This window comes from Pantherophis guttatus, chromosome 9, assembly GCF_059756535.1.
Source record: "Pantherophis guttatus breed Tessera chromosome 9, ASM5975653v1, whole genome shotgun sequence".
NCBI lineage: Eukaryota > Metazoa > Chordata > Lepidosauria > Squamata > Colubridae > Pantherophis > Pantherophis guttatus.
The window spans coordinates 8,106,036-8,124,501 of record NC_142071.1 but is presented as its reverse complement, the minus strand read 5'-3'; the positions used below and the strand labels follow the sequence as shown (position 1 = coordinate 8,124,501).

Below are 18,466 nucleotides of genomic sequence, written 5' to 3'. Positions count from 1 at the left end.
ACTATAATAATTTCCCCAGATACAGTCTTTAGTATCTTCAGAAAAACAAAACTGGGAATAGTCTCCAACAGTGACGTTAACTCAGTCTGAAGTATATTCAGATGAGATATTTGTTGAGTTCACACAATTTATGGTAGTTCATGAAACCATGACATATGAACTACCAAGGACTAATCAGGAAAAGGGTTTGTTTAAATTCTAAAGGACCCCACAGGTTTCTCTTGTCACTTGCGTTGTGCAAACACTAAAATCCGACAGTGATGGGGAAGATCTCCAAACCTTAGTTAGGCTGGCCTTCAAGAAAAAGTTGAAGATACAAGAATGACTGATGAAACAAGTTTCGTCATTATAGAATTCCATGTTCAGCCTTGACAGCTCAACCTGACCCCAGCACATGGCTACTTTTGCCTCTCCACCCAATAGGAAAAAGGCCAATGATATGAAGTTCTCCCAGAATTCTCCTAGTACAAGGGCCGCCCTACAGCTGATCAGTGTTAAAAGCAAACAAATGAGTTGGGTCGTAAGTGCGAGGACTGGTCGTAAGTGCGAGGACCTTCCAGAAATGACTCTGACCAGCTAGCCATGCCCACCTAGTCACATGACCTCCAAGCCACACCCACAAAATAAGCCACGCCCACAGAAGCGGTAGTAAAAAAATTTAGAAAGCACCCCTGGTTGTAACTGTCATATGACCCGTCGTAAATCACTTTTTTTGTAGTGCAACTGTAATTTTGAATGGTCACTAAATGAACAGTTGCAAGTTGAGGACTACCTGTAGGGAAATAGCAATGAGGGAAGAAGGAAAAAAAAGAACAGAGGCCTGGCTTTCTAATGGTCAGCCGCCACTTTCATTAAACATACCCTGTTTTAGGTTTCTTTAACATTTGTTTCTTTAAGGTGACTTGATCGTTTTCACTCATAAGCTTTAAAGTAGGGCTGTCCATCCTTGGCAACTTTAAGACCTGTGGATCAGTGGTGGGATTCCAAAATTTTAGAAACCGGTTCTCTGCCCAGTTGCTGGGTGGGCGTGGCCATGGTGGCCGTGGCCTCCTTGGCCTTCTGCACCACAGCGGCATGGGGGGGAGGCGTTTTCACCCTCCCCAAGCTCTGGAGGCTTTCCTCGAGCCTCCAGGAGGGCGCAAATGGCCTCCCTTGGATTCCGGAGACCCTCTGGAGGCTGGAAATGGGCCCATTTCCAGACTTCCGGAACTTCCGGGAGGCCTGTTTTTCACCCTCCCAGAGCCTCTGTGCAGGTGCTGCATTTACCTGGCATCCAAAACGGGCCTCATGGAGACTCCTGGGAGGGGTGGGGTGGGCGGGGCCGGGTCGGGCCAGCCAGTCCTATCGGTTCGGTGAACCAGATGTAAAATTAGCATCCGGTTAGCCTGAAGCGGACCGAACCGGCTGAATCCCAACCCTTCTGTGGACTTTAGCGCCTAGAATGCTGGAAATTGAAGTACCCAGTTCTTAAGGTTTCCAAGGCCGAACACTTGTGCTCTAAAGTAGAGGAAATCAAATCACATTACCCTGTGAGAAAATCAAGCCAACAGCTTGATTTAAGTTTCGAGTTCGATTATAGTGATGTTTACGTACAGTGCTAGAAGCAAACCAATTATACAGAACTTCCAGATGTCTTATGTTTAACTCAGGGACAGATAATTTAAGGTTCCCCCAATTATTGGACTAGAGCAGTGATGGCGAACCTTTTTAGCACCGAGTGCCCAAACCGGAATGTGCGTCCATATGTGTGTGCCAGAGCACTGGAAATCCAAAGACCAGCCGGCCGGTGCACACATGCCTATTTTTTGGCCATTGTTCGGGCCTGAAAACTGCCCGGAAAAAAGCTCCAAAAAGGCCTGAAAATGGCTTGGAAAACAGCCGAAAAAAGGCCCAGAAACTGCCCGAAAAAAGGCCAGGTTTTTGGCCATTTTAGGCTGTTTTCTGGTGCTCTGGCACCTGTGAAGACCAGCTGGCCAGTGCACCCGTGCCTGTTTTTCGGCCTTTTTTTCAGGCCGTTTTTCGGCCCAGAAACGGCCTGAAAACGATCCAAAAAAATGGCCTGAAAACAGCCCCAAAAACAACCTGAAAAAGGCCTGAAAACAGGTAGAAACCAGAAGAGCAGCTGGGTGATGGCATGTGTGCCCACCTCTGGCATGCATGCCATAGGTTCGCCATCATTGGACTAGAGTGTCAGCCCTGGAGCCATTTTCCCTCGGCACCTTCAGGGCTGCCACAGCGGAGATGAGTCAAGCTGTGGAGATGGGATTTGAGACCAAGTGACCGTTGGATGGTGACCTGATTGGACCATGTGATGGACTACATGGGCAGGAGAAAGAAAACAATACCTTTAACTAGAGGGAAACTTGAGGGAAGTTTAGAGTCGGGTTTTCCCAGATGTGCCAATAAGACATGCCTAATAAATCTATACTTTGAGGAACATGCCTGCCTTGGAGTTTTGATTCTGTTGGGTGCGTTACTTGGAACCCTGATATAGAGATCCTAATGTCTTGCTGTTGGCCATAATGGTTGTGTTTAGTGAGGGCTGAAACAAACACCCAAATGCTTAGCAGAATCTGTTTTTAACCTTTTACTGCTTAAGCTATTGTGTTCTGTCCCCCATCCTCACACAGACAAATACAATATCAAAGACGTCTGCCAATAATTTATTGTATAAACAGACCAGAATTCCTGGCAGATGAGAGTTCTGGCAGCTAACTGTAAAACGCCTGCCAAGTCCAATTAGTACTCGCAAAAAGCAGGAGAGGCCTTATCTGTTTCCAGAGCGACAAATTATCCACAAGAGTTTAGTCCAAATATATCTGAGCCGAAGTGCAGGATTCATGATGTGACTCTTTAGAGTTTAAACTTTTGTCTGTCATAAAGCCTGCCAAGCAATCACGCCCCCTTTTATCCCTTGTGGGGTGTGGCTCAGTGACTCAGCTCAATCCCTGGCCCTCCCACGCCTCTTCCTTTGCTGCGCATGCTTCTCCCTCCGACGCTGCCTGGGATCAAGCCAGGATTCATCATTATCACTCTCTAACAATGGGTGCTCCAAAATGCCCTCCTCCTGGCCTTCAGATGGAACCTGAGGCATTGCCAGAGAGGAGGGTCCTGGAGAGGAAGGCCTTGTCAGTTCCTCCCCCTCACTTTCTGAGTCCTCTTCCTCCATGAGGACAGGCTCGGGAGTCAGAGTCACAACATATTGACCAATCACTGAAAAACAACACTAAATATTGGCTTAGATTAGAAAGTCAATACTGTAAATGCTAACCAATTTTCAATCGACTCTTGTAATTTGTTCATATCTTCCCAAAATCCAGTTCTTGCATTCATTTGCTTGAAAGAACAGATTCTTTATTTAGCAGCATGTTCCCTTGAATTCAGTGCAAATAGTGCATGGGAGAAACCACCTTCCCTGTATCAAATATATTAAAAAATTCTTCCTTCCCTGTTTCATTTTCAAGCTCCCTGTAACTTTTGTGGAATCAGTACTATAAACTGAAGGAAAGCTAAGCATCTCAAACAGAGGATAACCCAGGATTGAGTTTCCCCTGATGCAAGTATTAATCACTAGGAATATCCATCATGTTTTATGAACTCTGGAGTTGGACCAGGTTTCTTTTGACGCATTGCAACAAAAGAGAGGAGGAAACCAGCAACAGCAATTAAAAAAAGGGAACAGAGCATGGGACAACTCTGTTGGCTATTCAGAGGGCTACTTATTTATTTTTATTTATTTATTAGTTAGACTTCTATACCGCTTCAAAGTGCTTTACAGCCCTCTCTAAGCAGTTTACAAAGTTAGCATATAGCATATAACATATTGCATATTAACATATTTCATTAGCATATTGCCCCCAACAATCTGGGTCCTCATTTTACCCACCTCGGAAGGATGGAAGTGTTGTGGCTCCGTTGCCTGAGCCTGGGCTATCGACAGATGCAGACTCTGAGAGTGAGGGAGAGGAGCTGGCATGGCCTCCCTCTCCAGGACCCTCCTCTCTGGCAATGCCTCCGGAGGACATCGAAGGCGAAACGATAGGCTCAGAGCCAAGCACATCCCCGCAGCCACAGGAGGACAGCGACGAGGAAGATAAGTGCTGGCTGGACCCTCAACAGAGGCGCAGGGAGAAGCATGCACAGCAGAGGGGAAGGCATGCCAGAGACTAGCTGAGTCACTGGATCACACCCCACAGGGTATAAATGGGGTGTTCAGTTTGTGACGAGAAAAAACTGGAAATACTCCATGATCTCTGCGTTACTGGACTTTGCCTGCTTTATCGGACTGCATTTGGACTAGTCCTTGTATTATTGACACTCTGCCTGTTTTATCGGAATGCTGCAGTCTAATCTTTGTTTTGTGTGAGTAAAGTCTGAATTGGCAGCTAGCCACTGGGTTGCTGCCAGCTTTATCATCGAAGCATCGCACTTTATCGTGTGGCTTATTAACTCCGGGCCGTCTGTGGGTATGTGTGCGTGGTACGGGGACAGAACAGAAGGCTGAGTCAACCTTGAGGTGATGAGATTTGATCTGCTGATCTGCTGAACTAGCAGTCAGCTGAAGTAGCTGCAGTACTGCACTCTAACCACTGTGCCATCTTGGCTCTGTACTTAGCAAATGGGAGGGGGGGAGGGAGCAAAGCTGGCTGGGGAATTCTGGGAGTTGAAGTCCACCAGGCTTAAATTTGCCAAGATTGGAGACCCCTGATCTAGATGGATTTTAGCTCTTAGACAAAAGCAGGATGAACATCTAACAAGATTGGCTAAATGTCTACGGAGATTCTCAATCATCCAAGTCATGGTTATCCTAAAGGTGCTTTTTCAAAAGGCTTCTTGGATGAGAAGCAAAATGTTTTCAAGGAAAAAAAACAAGAAAGTCCAGTTTTGGAAAAGCACCTTTGGGATCTAGCAAGTTGCATGGTTGTTTGTCACTCAGAGTCAATTGCTGAGATAAGCAGACATACAAATTGAATGAATCAATAACAAATAAAAATGAATTATTTGCTTACTATTCATTTTCTGTTTTCTGAACAATTTTTCCCAAGGACGGCTCAATTGGTATGAAAGATAGTTTAATTTTATTGATTAATGTAGGGGGCAAGATGCAAGGTTGGCATTTCCCCCGATTTTTGTATACCACAGTAGTCAATCAGATTCCTTTTTTTTGGTAGTCCTGACTCTTTCTCAACTGCTGAAAAATAAATGGTGCAGTTTCGAGCTATCTAAAGGCCGATGATATATGAAAACTGCAGAGGAAAAACATATAAGACAGATATTGCCGTAATACCAGAATAACATCTGAAAATTTTAGTTCCAGTGCATTCCATAACTTCTCCCAAAAGTGCTTTTTCAGGAAGCAACTGGACTTTGTTTTTCTTTGAAGATGTTTCGTTTCTCATCCAAGAAGCTTCTTCATCTCTGACTGGATAGTTGGAATGGAAAGATTAATTAATTAAGTAATTAATTAGGAGCCTGGATAGCTCAGCAGACTAATGCATTGTAATTTAACTCCAGCTGTCTGCAATTAGTAAGTTTGACTCTTGCCAGGCTCAAGGTTGACTCAGCCTTCCATCCTTTCTAAGGTAGGTAAATTGAGGACCCAGTTTGTGGGGGCAGTAAGCTGACTTTGTAAAAATATACAAAAGTATGAAGGCTATTGCTTAACGCATTGTAAGCTGCCCTGAGTCTCCAGAGAAGGGCGGCATATAAATCAAATTAAAAAAAAAAATTATGCAGACACACCCATATTTTGTGACTCCTCCCTGTAGAGGTCAAATATTTATTTCTTTTGATTCATAGGTATAAATGTGCGATATTTTTGCAATCAGGGTTTTTTTCCTATGTTGAAAGATGTTAAAATGGCCATGGTGGGATGAAATCTCTCTCTCTCTCTCTCTATATATATATATATTATATTATATTATATTATATTATATTATATTATATTATATTATATTATATTATATTATATTATATTTATTATATTATATAAGATTTATATTCCTTGCAGACAGCTGGTCATTTGCATACTTTTAGAGAGTCATTGAGGCCACTTGGAGGCTTGTCTGTGTCTTCAGGGTCACCGGAGTAGTGCAAATGGGTGTGGAGTCCCCTTCACCATTAAAAGGATTTGGTTCAGGGTGCCTTGCAATCTTATCTATTTTCTAGTGGGCTCAATTATTCACTCCAAGGTGCACCTGTGCTTAAAAAAGAACCAAATTCAGAATCCTTTGTAAAGCAATATTTTGGCTATGGACTCAAATCAGTGGTGGGTTGTCCCCGGTTTGGACCAGTTCTATAGAACCAGTAGTAAAACTAGCAGGAGGCTCCGCCCACTGACCCTGACGTCATCAGAAGCGATCCCGTTGCAAACCGGTAGTAAAGGTAAGTAGAACCCACCCCTGACTCAAATGATTATTTCATTTGTAATTCAATTATTGTGACTTAACAGCAGAAGGAAGAAATCTCTCAGGGCCAAATTATATATTATTTTAGAGCAAACCTCCCATTTATTTGTCCCAAAGGTGCTTTTGTTGTTGATTATTCTGGGAGAACTAAATGGATAGTTTATTTTATTTAATTCCACATGTACAACTACATCCTTGTGCATGTACATATCTGTTGTGGCCAGTCGGCCTCCGGCCCCTCCAGCAGCCTAATCAGAGGAGGAGGAGGCGTGGGAGTCAGGGCAACCTGAGAGCTCCGAGGAGGAAGAGAGAATGTAGCTGTCAGAGAGAGAGAGAGAGACAGAGACGGAGCCTGAGCCATCCGCCAGCCCTCAGATGGAGAGTCAACAGCCCCCAAATCTGAAGGTGGCTGATGAGGAAGAGGAGGAACAGATGGGTCCAGTGCCTGACAGGCAGATGCACAGAAGGCAGAGGAGAGGAGAGCAATGGAAATCAATGGGCCGGTTCTTGGGATGGAAGAGCCACTGCTGCTAGCAAAGCCCCACCCTAGCTCTGGTGATAAAAGGCAAGGGGAAGAGATGAATAGATGTGGCAAACAACTATTCATCTTCTGACTGGACGGACTTGTTATTTATTTATTTTTATTTTATTATTCATATTTCTATGCCGCCCACTCTCCGAGGACTCTGGGCGGCTTACACCAAAGACAGTATACTAAATAGCACATTGCCCCCAACAGTCTGGGTCCTCATTTTACCCACCTCGGAAGGATGGAAGGCTGAGTCAACCTTGAGCCGGTGAGATTTGATCCGCTGATCTCCTGAACTAGCAGTCAGCTGAAGTAGCTGCAGTACTGCACTCTAACCACTGCGCCACCTCGGCTCATATTAGCCGATGTTGAGAGAGAAACTTTTTGCCGGGGCTGCTGGTGCTCCTAATAAAGGAATTTTTGAGTTAACTTGAGAGGGTTTGCCGTGTTTGGAAAGCTGGGTCAGAAAAAAATATCCCTAATATTTGGGCCGGGTTGAGGACAAGCAGAGAATTACATTTCCTGTTGCAGGGATTTCCTTCCCATTTATGAACCCCAAAACTCCAAGTTGCAATGAAGACATTTAATTCCAAGAGCTACTGGGTTGTGTTACTTTTACTTTTACTTTGGGTTTTTGTCGCTGCAAAATGCCAGTGAGTTGAGCACTAAATATTCCTGCAGATGTGTGTGAATTGGGAGGGTGCAATTTTGAACATACTTCTGCAGTTTAGTTTTTCAAGTTCTCTGCTCTTAGATAACCGCAAAGACCTTACCGAGCCAGTTTTAAGTGGCCAGTTTTAAGTTTCTGGGTGTTATCATAAAAGAGGACCTGACCCGGGGCATTCACATTGCAGCATTGGTCAAAAGGGCCCAACAGAGTTTATACTATCCGAGACTTCTCAGGAAACAACAACTGAATGGAAAACTCCCGGTGACCTTCTACCGCTGCACCATAGAGAGTATTTTAACTTACTGCACCTGTGTATGGATTGCCAATTGCTCAGTGGCAGATAGGATAGCACTGCAGAGGGTCAATGTCATTGCCTAGAGGATCATTGGTTGCTCTTTCCCCTCTTTGGAAGAGCTTTATAGCTCCCGCTGCCTTAAGAAAGTTCAAAACATTCTTAAAGATCCATCTCATCCTGGGCACTTTTTTTTTTGAACTATTACCATCTGGCAGACGGTACAGGATAATAAAAACAAGGGCAAATAGGCTGAAAAACAGCTTCTCTCCCAGGGCAATAACGATATTGAATTCTACGGTATAGTGCAATATCGGGTTTTCAATTTCAATTATATAGAATGCAAATGTTTGTTTGTTTGTATGTTTGTGTTTTTATTTTTATAGTTATAACGTACACTGAAGACGGCATTTAATTTCGTCGTACCATGTGCAACGACGCTAAGCTAAACTAAGCTAAGCTAAGCTAAGATAAGCTAATAAAAGCTAAGATAAACTAAGCTAAGCTAAGCTAAGCTAAACTAAGCTAAACCCTTAAAATGTTTTGACCTCGGAGAGAAAGCAAAGATTCTAGCCAACCAATTTCATTTCCAATATGACCTTTATTGAGCACAAACGGCTGTGACTGCTTAACATCAAACAACAAAAGGCTGCATACTGTGCATGTCAACGTAGGCTCTCTCATGGACAGAAGTCCATCTTAATTGCACCAGTGAGGTAAACATAATTGTTAAGTAGCTTAAGGCTAGGAGAAATTCAGGGTATTTTTTTTTTTTAAATTCATTCTTTTGTTATTGTTTATTTGGCTCAGTTTATTCTTTGCATAATACATCTGAAGACATTCCTCAGAAGCGTCCAAACAGCAGCTTAGGAAAAATTCAGCAACTTCCCCTGGAAGAGTAAACAGCTCATGCATGATTTTCAAAATAAATAAATCAATAAATCCCCAAAGTTCTGCAGAGGGAGTGCACCGGGCTTACATGCATCCCCCTCCCCAACCCCTGGGTCTGGTATGGCACAGAAATCATAAGTATATCAGAAGAAAGGAAAACCAACAGTCCTTTTGGAGATGCCATGAGAGAACTCGTTCTGCTGAGAAGCCGCCACTTTCATGCATTTTTTTTTTTGCAGCTGTCGTATGGCTTAACCTTTTGCACCGATCCAAGCTCTTTAGAGAAGGGAGAAATGATTGATTTTAGTCACCGTTTTCCTTGATTTCTTTGACTATGGCGTGTGAAGAAGTCACCTTCTCCACCGTCTTGGTGGACACCAGTTTCTCGGCCATGGTGTCGTCGTGTTCTTCCGTCTTCTGGGTGACGGTGACAGACTTGGTGATGTAGGTGGTGGTGCCGTCATCCTCGCTGGTGATCTTCTCGACTTTTTTTGTCACCACGACTTTCTCTTCACTCTTCCCCTTCTTCTCCTCCTCCTCAGAGGGGCTCACATCCAGACCGTTGGTGATGACGCCTTTATCTTCTTCTTGCTTTGAGTCGTCTTCTTCCTCCCCCTTATCGTCAACCTCCCCGTTGACTGCTATGTCTTCTTTAGTGGATTCCTTGGAAGCTTTTTCTTTTGATTCTTTTTCTGCACCAACGGTGGCTGCCTTGGTGGTGGAGATGACCTCTTCCACATCTTTCACTGGTGAGCTTGGCTTTTCAGGAGAGGCAGCCTTCTCTGGAATCCCTGCCTTCTCTGGAGTCCCTGCTTTCTCTGGAGATGAAGCCTTCTCTGGAGTCCCTGCTTTCTCTGGAGATGCAGCCTTCTCTGGAGTCCCTGCTTTTTCTGGAGTTCCAGCCTTCTCTGGAGTCCCTGCTTTTTCTGGAGAGGCTGCCTTCTCTGGAGTCCCTGCTTTTTCTGGAGTTCCAACCTTCTCTGGAGTCCCTGCCTTCTCTGGTGAGGCTGCCTTCTCTGGAGTCCCTGCTTTTTCTGGAGTTCCAGCCTTCTCTGGAGTCCCTGCTTTTTCTGGAGAGGCTGCCTTCTCTGGAGTCCCTGCTTTTTCTGGAGTTCCAGCCTTCTCTGGAGTCCCTGCTTTTTCTGGAGTCCCTGCTTTCACTGGAGAGGCTGCCTTCTCTGGAGTCCCTGCCTTCTCTGGAGAAGCTGCCTTCTCTGGAGTCCCTGCTTTCTCTGGAGTCCCAGCCTTTTCTGGGCTTCCTGCTTTTTCTGGAGATCCTTTGTCTGGAGTGCTCGGTTTTTCAGGAGATGCTATTTTTGCTGGGGATTCTGCTTTTTCTGTTTCTTCTTCTTCTGCTGCCTTGCCCTCTTGATCACCCCCTTCGTCTTCTTTACTTTCTTCTGTCACAGGTGATTTGGGGGGTGATTTGGGAGGAGATGTTTTCACCTTTTCTACCTTCTCTGGTGCAATGACTTCTTCTACATCTCCTTCAGCCTCTTCTGCTACTTCAGGTTCAGCTTCCTCAGCTTCTCCTTCACCTGCTTCTTCTTCACCTTCTTCCTCACCTTCTCCCTTTTCACTTTTTTCTTCTTCTTTTTCTGATCCTTCTTGTGCCTCATCAGATTTTGCACCTTCATCATCTTCTTCCCCTTCTTCTTCTTCTTCTTCCCCTTCCTCTTCTGGGGCTGCAGCTGCAACTTCAGCCTTTTCCTCTGCTATAATTTCCTCTTCTAGAATTTCTTCCTCTTTTTCTTCACCTGCTAGAGTTTCTGCAGCCAGTTCTTCAGCCATGGCTTCAAGAGCTTCATCCAGTTCAGTTTTCTCATCTTCTACTTTGGTCTCTTCAATTATTTCTTCTACAAACTTGTGTTGGACCTTTAATTTTGGTGGTTCAGCTTTTGATTTCTGTATTTTGGTGGTTGATATTGTTATGGAAGGTTGCCTATGTGTGAATGTTGGCCCAGTGATGCTTCCAGAAAAGGCACTGAATCTTGTTTCTTCACCCTCAAGAAGTTTCCTACAGAAATAAGAGGGAAACTGTGAATAGGCATCACTAATATCTCAAGGCAAAGGTGTGCATGCATATGTGTGCATATAGCAACAGCACTTAGATTTATATACCACTTCACACTCACTTTACAGCCCTCTCTAAGTGGTTTACAGAGTCAGTATATTGACCCCAACAATGTATTTTACCAACATCAGAAGGATGGAAGGCTGAGTCAACCTTGAGCCGGTGAGAATCGAAGCCTTGGCAGTCAGCAGAATTAGCCTGCAATACTGCATTCTAACCACTGCGCCACCATTGCTCCTTGTATACACCCAAAGACAGATGGACATCTCTGTAAGAAGCTGAAATGGGTATTCTCTCTTTAATAAAGAGAGCAGTGGCATTTTACGCTCCTTAATATTCTCTTTCTGAACCACTTTGCTGATATGAGTGGAAGAGATACGATTGGTCATTAACTTCCAATTCACATCCTCCTCTCAGGATTAAGAAATATAGAGGAAACAACCACCAGTTTACATCTGCATAATTTATATCTCCATTTTCCAGATTAGGTATATTTCTGAGAGATCATTCACAAATATAAAGAGGAGTCTACTTTTAGAAGTAGTGAGTATTTTAGAAGTATTGTATAGCCTTTAAAGAACCTTGCATTGGTTTAAAAAGCTGTTGCATGAACTGGAATGCAGATTAGGCCCAATGACCAATCTACAGTTTTTTTATATCAGTGACAGTATGCTTAAAATATGGCTGAATTGTGCCCTTTACACATTTTTTTTCCTTTTTGTAGTAAACTAATAATACCTACAATTGTTGCTATTTTCCTCCTGAACAGTTAGTTAGCAACTTTGAATGCCAAGACAAATGACCACTGGAATTTCTAACTATTGTTTGCAAATAGTACTCCATGTACTAAATTAATCCTTTTGCCATTGAAGTGAACAAAAAAATTGAATCATTTAAGATGAAAGGTATGATTTTTCTTAAGAGCAATTTCCTTTGCATACATGCACATTAGCACATTCTAACACTTTCAAAACAGATCTATGTTGGAAACATTTAAACTCAAGGAAGTTGCTCAAGGAATTTTAATTCTATAACAATAAGTCATTATAATAAATATTTATTTATTATAATGACTTATTGTTATAGAATTAAAATCTCTTCTTGGATAAAAAAAATACAGGCATACAGTATCCAGTAGCAGCATCCAACAAACAAAATAAAAAAAAAATCTTTTATTTGTAATCAGATATAAATGTTTAATGCAGACAACAAGGGCCAATTGCACTATTTATTTGGAAACTTGTGATCAAAATAGTCTCCTAGATTAACAATCTCCTGGAGCTTGTTTATCTGATTTTTGGAAAAATCCCAAATAATCCTAATAATAATAATAATAATAATCCTAATAATAATAATCCTAATCCTAATAACAATAGATCAATAGCAATGACATAATGATAGCTATGATACCGTGAAATATAAAATGAAAACAAAAAAAAAACTTTGAAAGTTTAATATAATTTTTCCTTTGGGGGTTTCTAAAGGTGTTTAAAAGAAGAAAACTTTCCATTCTGGGTTGCAGCAGCTACATTTTGTAGGCAACAAAATGAGAAAGGGAAAAAATGAACTTCAAGAAACAGCAGCCACTACGAGTCTACTCATTTCAGCAAGGACTGTGTTAATATGGTAGTTCCATAGCATGACGCTGCTACCCAAATATAATTTTGGTTGATTTCAGCAGGAAATAATTAATAATTACACTTAGGACAAAAGCATAGTCCATTGAAAATCACAGTTGATCTCTTTCAAGCCAAGAAATGTTCCATCAAAGGAATTGGGTAGCTTTCTACTTACACAGAAAACAAAGTTACTTAAGAAGGCAAAAATCATGATTACTTGGCCAGGTATCAATTCAAAGAGTGCTAAACTCTTTGAAAACTCCCTGCTAGCAGCCACAGTGCCTCCTCTGTTGCAATCGAGTTGTGCTGCAGCTAAAAATGTCAGCCATAGAAATGCCTGTCTGGTTACATCTGCATTGCGTTTTCCATACCTGTAAGCAGCAATTTCAATATCGAGAGCCATCTTGACATTCAGGAGGTCTTGGTATTCCCTCAAATGACGGGCCATCTCCCACTTGGTACCCCTCAGCTCATTTTCAAGCTGTTGGATGGTATCCTGCAACCAAGACATAGATGGTTCTTGAGGATGGGTACAAAAATCTCAGGCACAGTTGGATACGGGGGGGCGGGAGAATTGAAGGAGAAGATGAAGTGGGGAAGATGACAAACTAGAAACAGAGATAAAAACAACCAGATTGAAAGTAGAATTAAAGGATAATGAATTCACAATCTTGACCAGAATTACTCTTAAGAATTTTTTTTTTTTAACAGCTGAGATTCTCAAAGTTAAGCAGCAATAGATTGAAGAAAATCCTAGGATGCTATTATTCGTTTGTAGAAAAAAAATCCTTACTGGAGTATCCCTTTTATTAAAAATTTTTTAAGAACTATTTCTAAAAATCGAAAAGTTCTTTTCCAACCTGGCACTCTCTAAATGCTTGGAGGACAATTCCCATCAAGTCCCGTAGTTGGCCAAGCTGGCTAAGGCAGATGGGAAATGCGGTCCGTTGAAGGCTCCAGGCTTAAAAAAAAAAGGCTGAACTTAAAAATATCAACATTCTGATGGTTATCTGGATTTAGTTTTCTTTTATAAATCATGCCATTTTTGGGGAAATAAATGTTGGCGGTTTGAGAATTAGAATCATCTCATTTGGGCAAGAAAGTGGCCTAAATCTTCCCCCTTTTAATGTGGAAATTTTAAATTTGTTTTAATTATAGGGTTATGGATAAGGCATTTTAAATTGGATTTAATTTTGGATTTAAATGTATTTTAATGTTTATATTGTATGTTTTTTAAATCTTGGCTGTTCACTGCCCCAAGTCCTTCGGGAGAGGGGGCGGTATAAAAATTTAATAATAAATAAAAAAAAGTGGCATCTTGAAAAAACTATATCTTTTCTAACAACAAAAATGCCTGTAACTTATTTGTACTGTGTACAGTATATACACTTCTCTGAGTCAGCACTGACTTGCCTAGTTTAATCCCTGAAGTTTTGTTGGCAAAATTTTGGAAGTGGTTTGCCATTGCCTGCCTCCTGGGGTTGAGAGTGAGTAACTGGCCCATAGTCACCCATTTCTGCCTGGTCTCTAGCTGGGTGACTTAACCACTAGACCAAACTGATGTTCTGCAGCAAAGTATTTAAGATTATTTATGTGCTGCAGCTAAAATGCTTAGCCAAGATGCTTTTTCAAAAAAACAAAACAAAACAAAACAAACAAACAAACAAAACAGTCAGCTTTGACCTGAATAGTGAGAAGTTACTCTTTTTCCAATATTCGTTCAGCTTTCTGAAAAGGATCTTTATCCAAAGATCCCCTGGAATAGCATTTCAATGACAGCAAGAAAAGGTAATTGAGCAGAGTGGATATCACCAGCAATCTTTCCTTCTGCTCTCTGCAGTTCAGTTTTGGCAAGCTGGATGATGCAGCAGAAGTAGTAATTATATCCTAATCAAATCCCAAGGAATTTAATACAGGTTAATATTAAGTCTTCAGAACTCATGCAAACAATACGGTACTTAACGCACGAGACAGATTTTCCATGTCTCTAAGATTTTCACTAGAAAAACATTTGGGCAAATAGTTTGGGAAATCTCTGCAACCAGGCTCTTCATGGTGTTCAGATAATTCCAGCAGTGCAAGAGATTTTCCCTGGGAAATCCCCGATGAACGTGACATGGCTTTCAAGTTTGCATTACAAAATGAATTTTCGGCATATAAAGAAAGCTGGTGCTATTAAGTGTTGAAACCTTTGCTCTGCATTGGACTCTGCAGGCATACATTCCGTCACTGTTTCTATTAGGCACTTCTGCAATGACCAATTTTGCAGCTGCAAGGGAGATGACACTGCATCAATTTCTAAAATACCGGTAAGCCGGATGTTAAACTATCCCCAGAAACAGAGCCTATCTGATCTGCTTGCTGACTGAAGTTTAGCCTAAGTTTAAAAGATTACATTTCTTTTTGTAATGCTCAATGTCACCCAAGAGGAATTTAAAAAAAGAAAAGAAAAAAGCTTCCTTCTGATGCCAGCCAGACAACTTTATGACTTTTGATGCCGGAAAGTTCTGCATTGCAGAACCTTGGAGTGGGTTGGACAGGATAAGACCGATGGACTTCTTTCTGGATTTTTCTTTTTATCTTCTTCCTACAAGTTAATTCAGGGAAAAGTCATTGAGATTTGCAGAGTCTGCTTTCCAAACGGCCTGACTGGAGATGATTAACTGGATCTGAAATAAAAATAGCAACATGGATTTTTTTCACTGAGTCTGCTTAGAGATTGGCTGAGCAGGTATACCTTCTGCATTGCAGGCAGTTGCCTTCTAAAAGAAAATGTTACACTTTCGTTCAAAAAAGAACACCCACTGCACAGCACAATGACTGTCATTTTCTGGTCGTAATGAGCTATCTTGCAACTGTCTCTTCCGATTCCTGCTGAGTCATCAGCCTGCAGATGGATTTTTGGGAAGCAATAAGGAAGATAACTCTGCCACTCTAGAAATGTTGGTTTTTCTATGGCAGGTATGCTTAAAGCAAAGCTTTACAATGCAAATTGTTCCCTCCAATCCTTTTATTTCCCCCTTTCCCCATTTTATAGCCTCTTTGGGTCTGTAGAAAAAATAAATAAATACAAGAATAGAGCATTCTTGATTTGTTGCTTATTTCAACTCTTCCTTCCTTTAAAACTGTTGATGCAGTTTTTTTTAAAAAAAACCCCACCTTGTAGGACATGGCTTACAACCCAGATGATTTATAACTCCGACACAGAATCATATTTGATGCCCAAGCATAAAACATGAAGTAATTATCAGTGCTGACAACTTAAAAGAACACCATTCACAAGTGCTTTTCTTTTTCTCCCCAAATGGACAAAAAATGTCCATTTTTTGGATACTGTTAGAGAGGCAGGCTTGATTAAGCTTATTAGCAATTAAGGAGATCCACTGAACATTATTAAATTTTATTCCTTTTGCATAATGAATCTCTCCTATTTTGCCTTTTTAAAACTGATCCTGTGGAGGCTGGAGCTTGGCTCAATATTAGTAACCCTTAGAAAGAAATAGGAAGTTGAATTAACTTTGAAGTCAGTTCCACAGCTTTCTCCCCATACATTTTTCCCTCTGGGCTAATAGTATTTGGAAATGGATTGCTGGAACTCTGTACAGAACCAATTTTCGTTCACCAATCCCTTTTTAGCAGCTGCATTTTGAGAGAGAAAACCCCAAGAATTGCAATTCTTTTTATCCCAAGTATCTTCTGATCCAGCACGAATTCTATTTGGACGGAGATCACTTGCATATTCTTCTCAACGTGTGCATTGTTGAATGGCCTGAAATAAAAGTATGACTTTTTTTTTTTAAAAAAAGGACTCGTGCACCTTATTTTTTGTCATGAGGTTTGAAGTGCCATTTCCTGTTCCAATCGCCCCATTCTCGGTTACAAGAAGAGCATCTCTTGAGGTTCTACATAATACAAGAATGTCTTCTTCCTCCTTGCTCCATTTCCCCCCTCCCTTTTGTGGCATCCCTCAAGAAGCTGTGCAAGGACCCCTTCTCTCTGCACCACTGGCAGAAATTCTTGGGCTGGCACACTCACACTTCCTATTGGTGGAAACTGCCCCCCCCAAAAAAAAGACATTGGAAGGAGGCCAGGAAGAATGGAAAAGCAAGAGGCATCTCACAGAAGTGTTGTGACCCGTGATCTATTCCCAAATTTCCCTAAAGAAATTTTTTTGTCTGGTCACTCCCATTTTATAAATGGATTTTCCTTGGAGCTATACACTTATGGATTCCACTTTGGCTCAAACTGCCAAGTCTCAGACTTGCAACTGGGACGTCATAAGGGCTCTCCCATTTAGTAGGGATGGTTGAGCTAATGAGGGAGGGAGAGAGAGCTTACCCTCCCCCTCCTTGCCTGCCCCTCCCAATTCCATTATGCCTGAAAGCTGGCAAAATCCCCATTTGACTGTAGGGGGTGGGGCCTCTTCCTGCCCTAGATCCACTCCCAAAGCCCTAACGTTAAAGCTGAACCCCCCCCATGTTAACTTCTTTCTCATGAAGGTGGGTCCATCGGTCCATTATCACAGTTTCATATCATCATAGTTTAACGTAGACAGGATGGGATCTTTCTTCTCCTCCAGTTGACGTAGAGACCTACTGCTTTGTCATTTCCCAGTTCCACTCCCTATCCCGCCACACCACGCCCCCTTTGATCTAATCTTCATTTATCCACGCATAGGAGGATCCCTCCTCCTTCATTCCACCCCTCCCCCTTGTGGCAATCCCCAGCGGGGTTCTACAAGCTCCAAAGAACCCGATCCAGGAAGAGTCTCCCCTCCCCTCCCCGCCTCCCTGAGATCATCTATCCGAGCCCCCTGCTTACGTGGTAAGAGGAGAGATCCTGGTTGTGGCGGTCCTCAATGTCGTTCAGCTGGCGCTCCAAGGACTCCTTCGTGCCCCGGACGGATTCCAGTTCGATGCTCTTGACCTGGAGCTGCCGCCGGTACTCGGAGATCTCTTCCTTGGCCGAGCGGATGGCTTCTTTGTTCTGCTCGGCGGCTTCGGTGAGCTTGGAGTAGCGGCACTTGAACCATTCCTCGGCCTGGAGCATGTTCTGGTCGGAGTGGCACTCGAGCTGGGAGCGGATCTCCTTGAGGGCTGCCGAGAGGTCGGTCTTCAGGTAGTCCTTGCGCTCGACGGGGACGTGCGAGGCTTGGATCTGGGCCAGCAGATCGCCCACCTCTTCCTCGTGGTTGCCCCGCAGGAAGGCCACCTCGTCCAGCAGAGACTGCACCTTCTTGTCCAGCTCGACCTTGACCATGGACGCCTCCTCCATGTCCTTCCGCAGGGCGCGGGTGATGGCCTCGGCATCCTCGTGGAGCCGCGCCTCGTCCTCGAAGCGCTCCTTCAGGCGCTGGATGTCCTCCTCCAAGTGCTCCGAGTCGAGCTGCAGAGCCGCCTTCTCGTGGTTGACTTGCTCCAAGGCAACGCGGAGCTCGCGGAGCTCGTGCTCCAGGGCGACGCCCAGCTGCGAACGGCCCACCTGCTTCTGCCGCAGGGCGGCCAACTCGGCCTCCAGCTCCTTGTTCTGCTGCTCCAGGGAGTGCACCTTCTCGATGTAGCCGGCGAAGCGGTCGTTGAGCCCCTGCAGCTGCTCCTTCTCGTTGGAGCGGCTCAACTTCAGCTCCACCGTCCCGCCTCCTCCTCCTCCTCCTCCTCCGCCTCCTCCGCCGTTGAAGAGCGACGACTGGCTCAGCTCGAGGCTCTCGGTGGAGCTCAGCACCGTCGAGCCGTAGGAAGTCCGCCCCGGCCCTACATTGCGCTTATAAGCCGACGAGGCCGGGCTGGGCGAGCTCCGGGACCAGGACTGAGAACGGAAGCCGCTCGACGGGGACCCGCTGGCCCGGCTGAAGGTGGTGCGGCTCTCGGCCATCCGCCGGTAAGACGGGTTGCTCAGCGGCTCCAGCGTGTAGCTCATCTTGGAAGACTTGAAGGAGAGGCGCCTTGGGCGGGTTTTCCCGGCAGCGGACGGCTCTGGAAAAGCGG

The 18,466-nt window shown here is 43.6% G+C and overlaps 1 protein-coding gene across 1 annotated transcript; it reads right to left on the bottom strand.

Annotated features, from left to right (window-relative positions):
* Nucleotides 1-8,479: 8,479 nt before the first annotated feature.
* Nucleotides 8,480-18,466, bottom strand: NEFM (neurofilament medium chain). The gene is made up of 3 exons (XM_060693498.2): nt 17,304-18,466; nt 12,854-12,978; nt 8,480-10,806 (listed from the first exon to the last, which is right to left on the bottom strand). The coding sequence occupies exons 1-3, from the start codon at nt 18,396-18,398 to the stop codon at nt 9,093-9,095; spliced, it is 2,934 nt and encodes a 977-aa protein (XP_060549481.2). The 5' UTR covers nt 18,399-18,466; the 3' UTR covers nt 8,480-9,092.

Bases quoted from the DNA above. Each gene is read 5' to 3' on its own strand.
- NEFM (XM_060693498.2), bottom strand. From the start codon at position 18,398: ATGAGCTACACGCTGGAGCCGCTGAGCAACCCGTCTTACCGGCGGATG. The intron at 12,979-17,303 runs GTAAGCAGGGGG...TCTTGGTTGCAG, and splicing joins AGGATCTCTCCTCTTACCAC to GATACCATCCAACAGCTTGA. The intron at 10,807-12,853 runs GTATGGAAAACG...TTATTTCTGTAG, and splicing joins ATTGAAATTGCTGCTTACAG to GAAACTTCTTGAGGGTGAAG.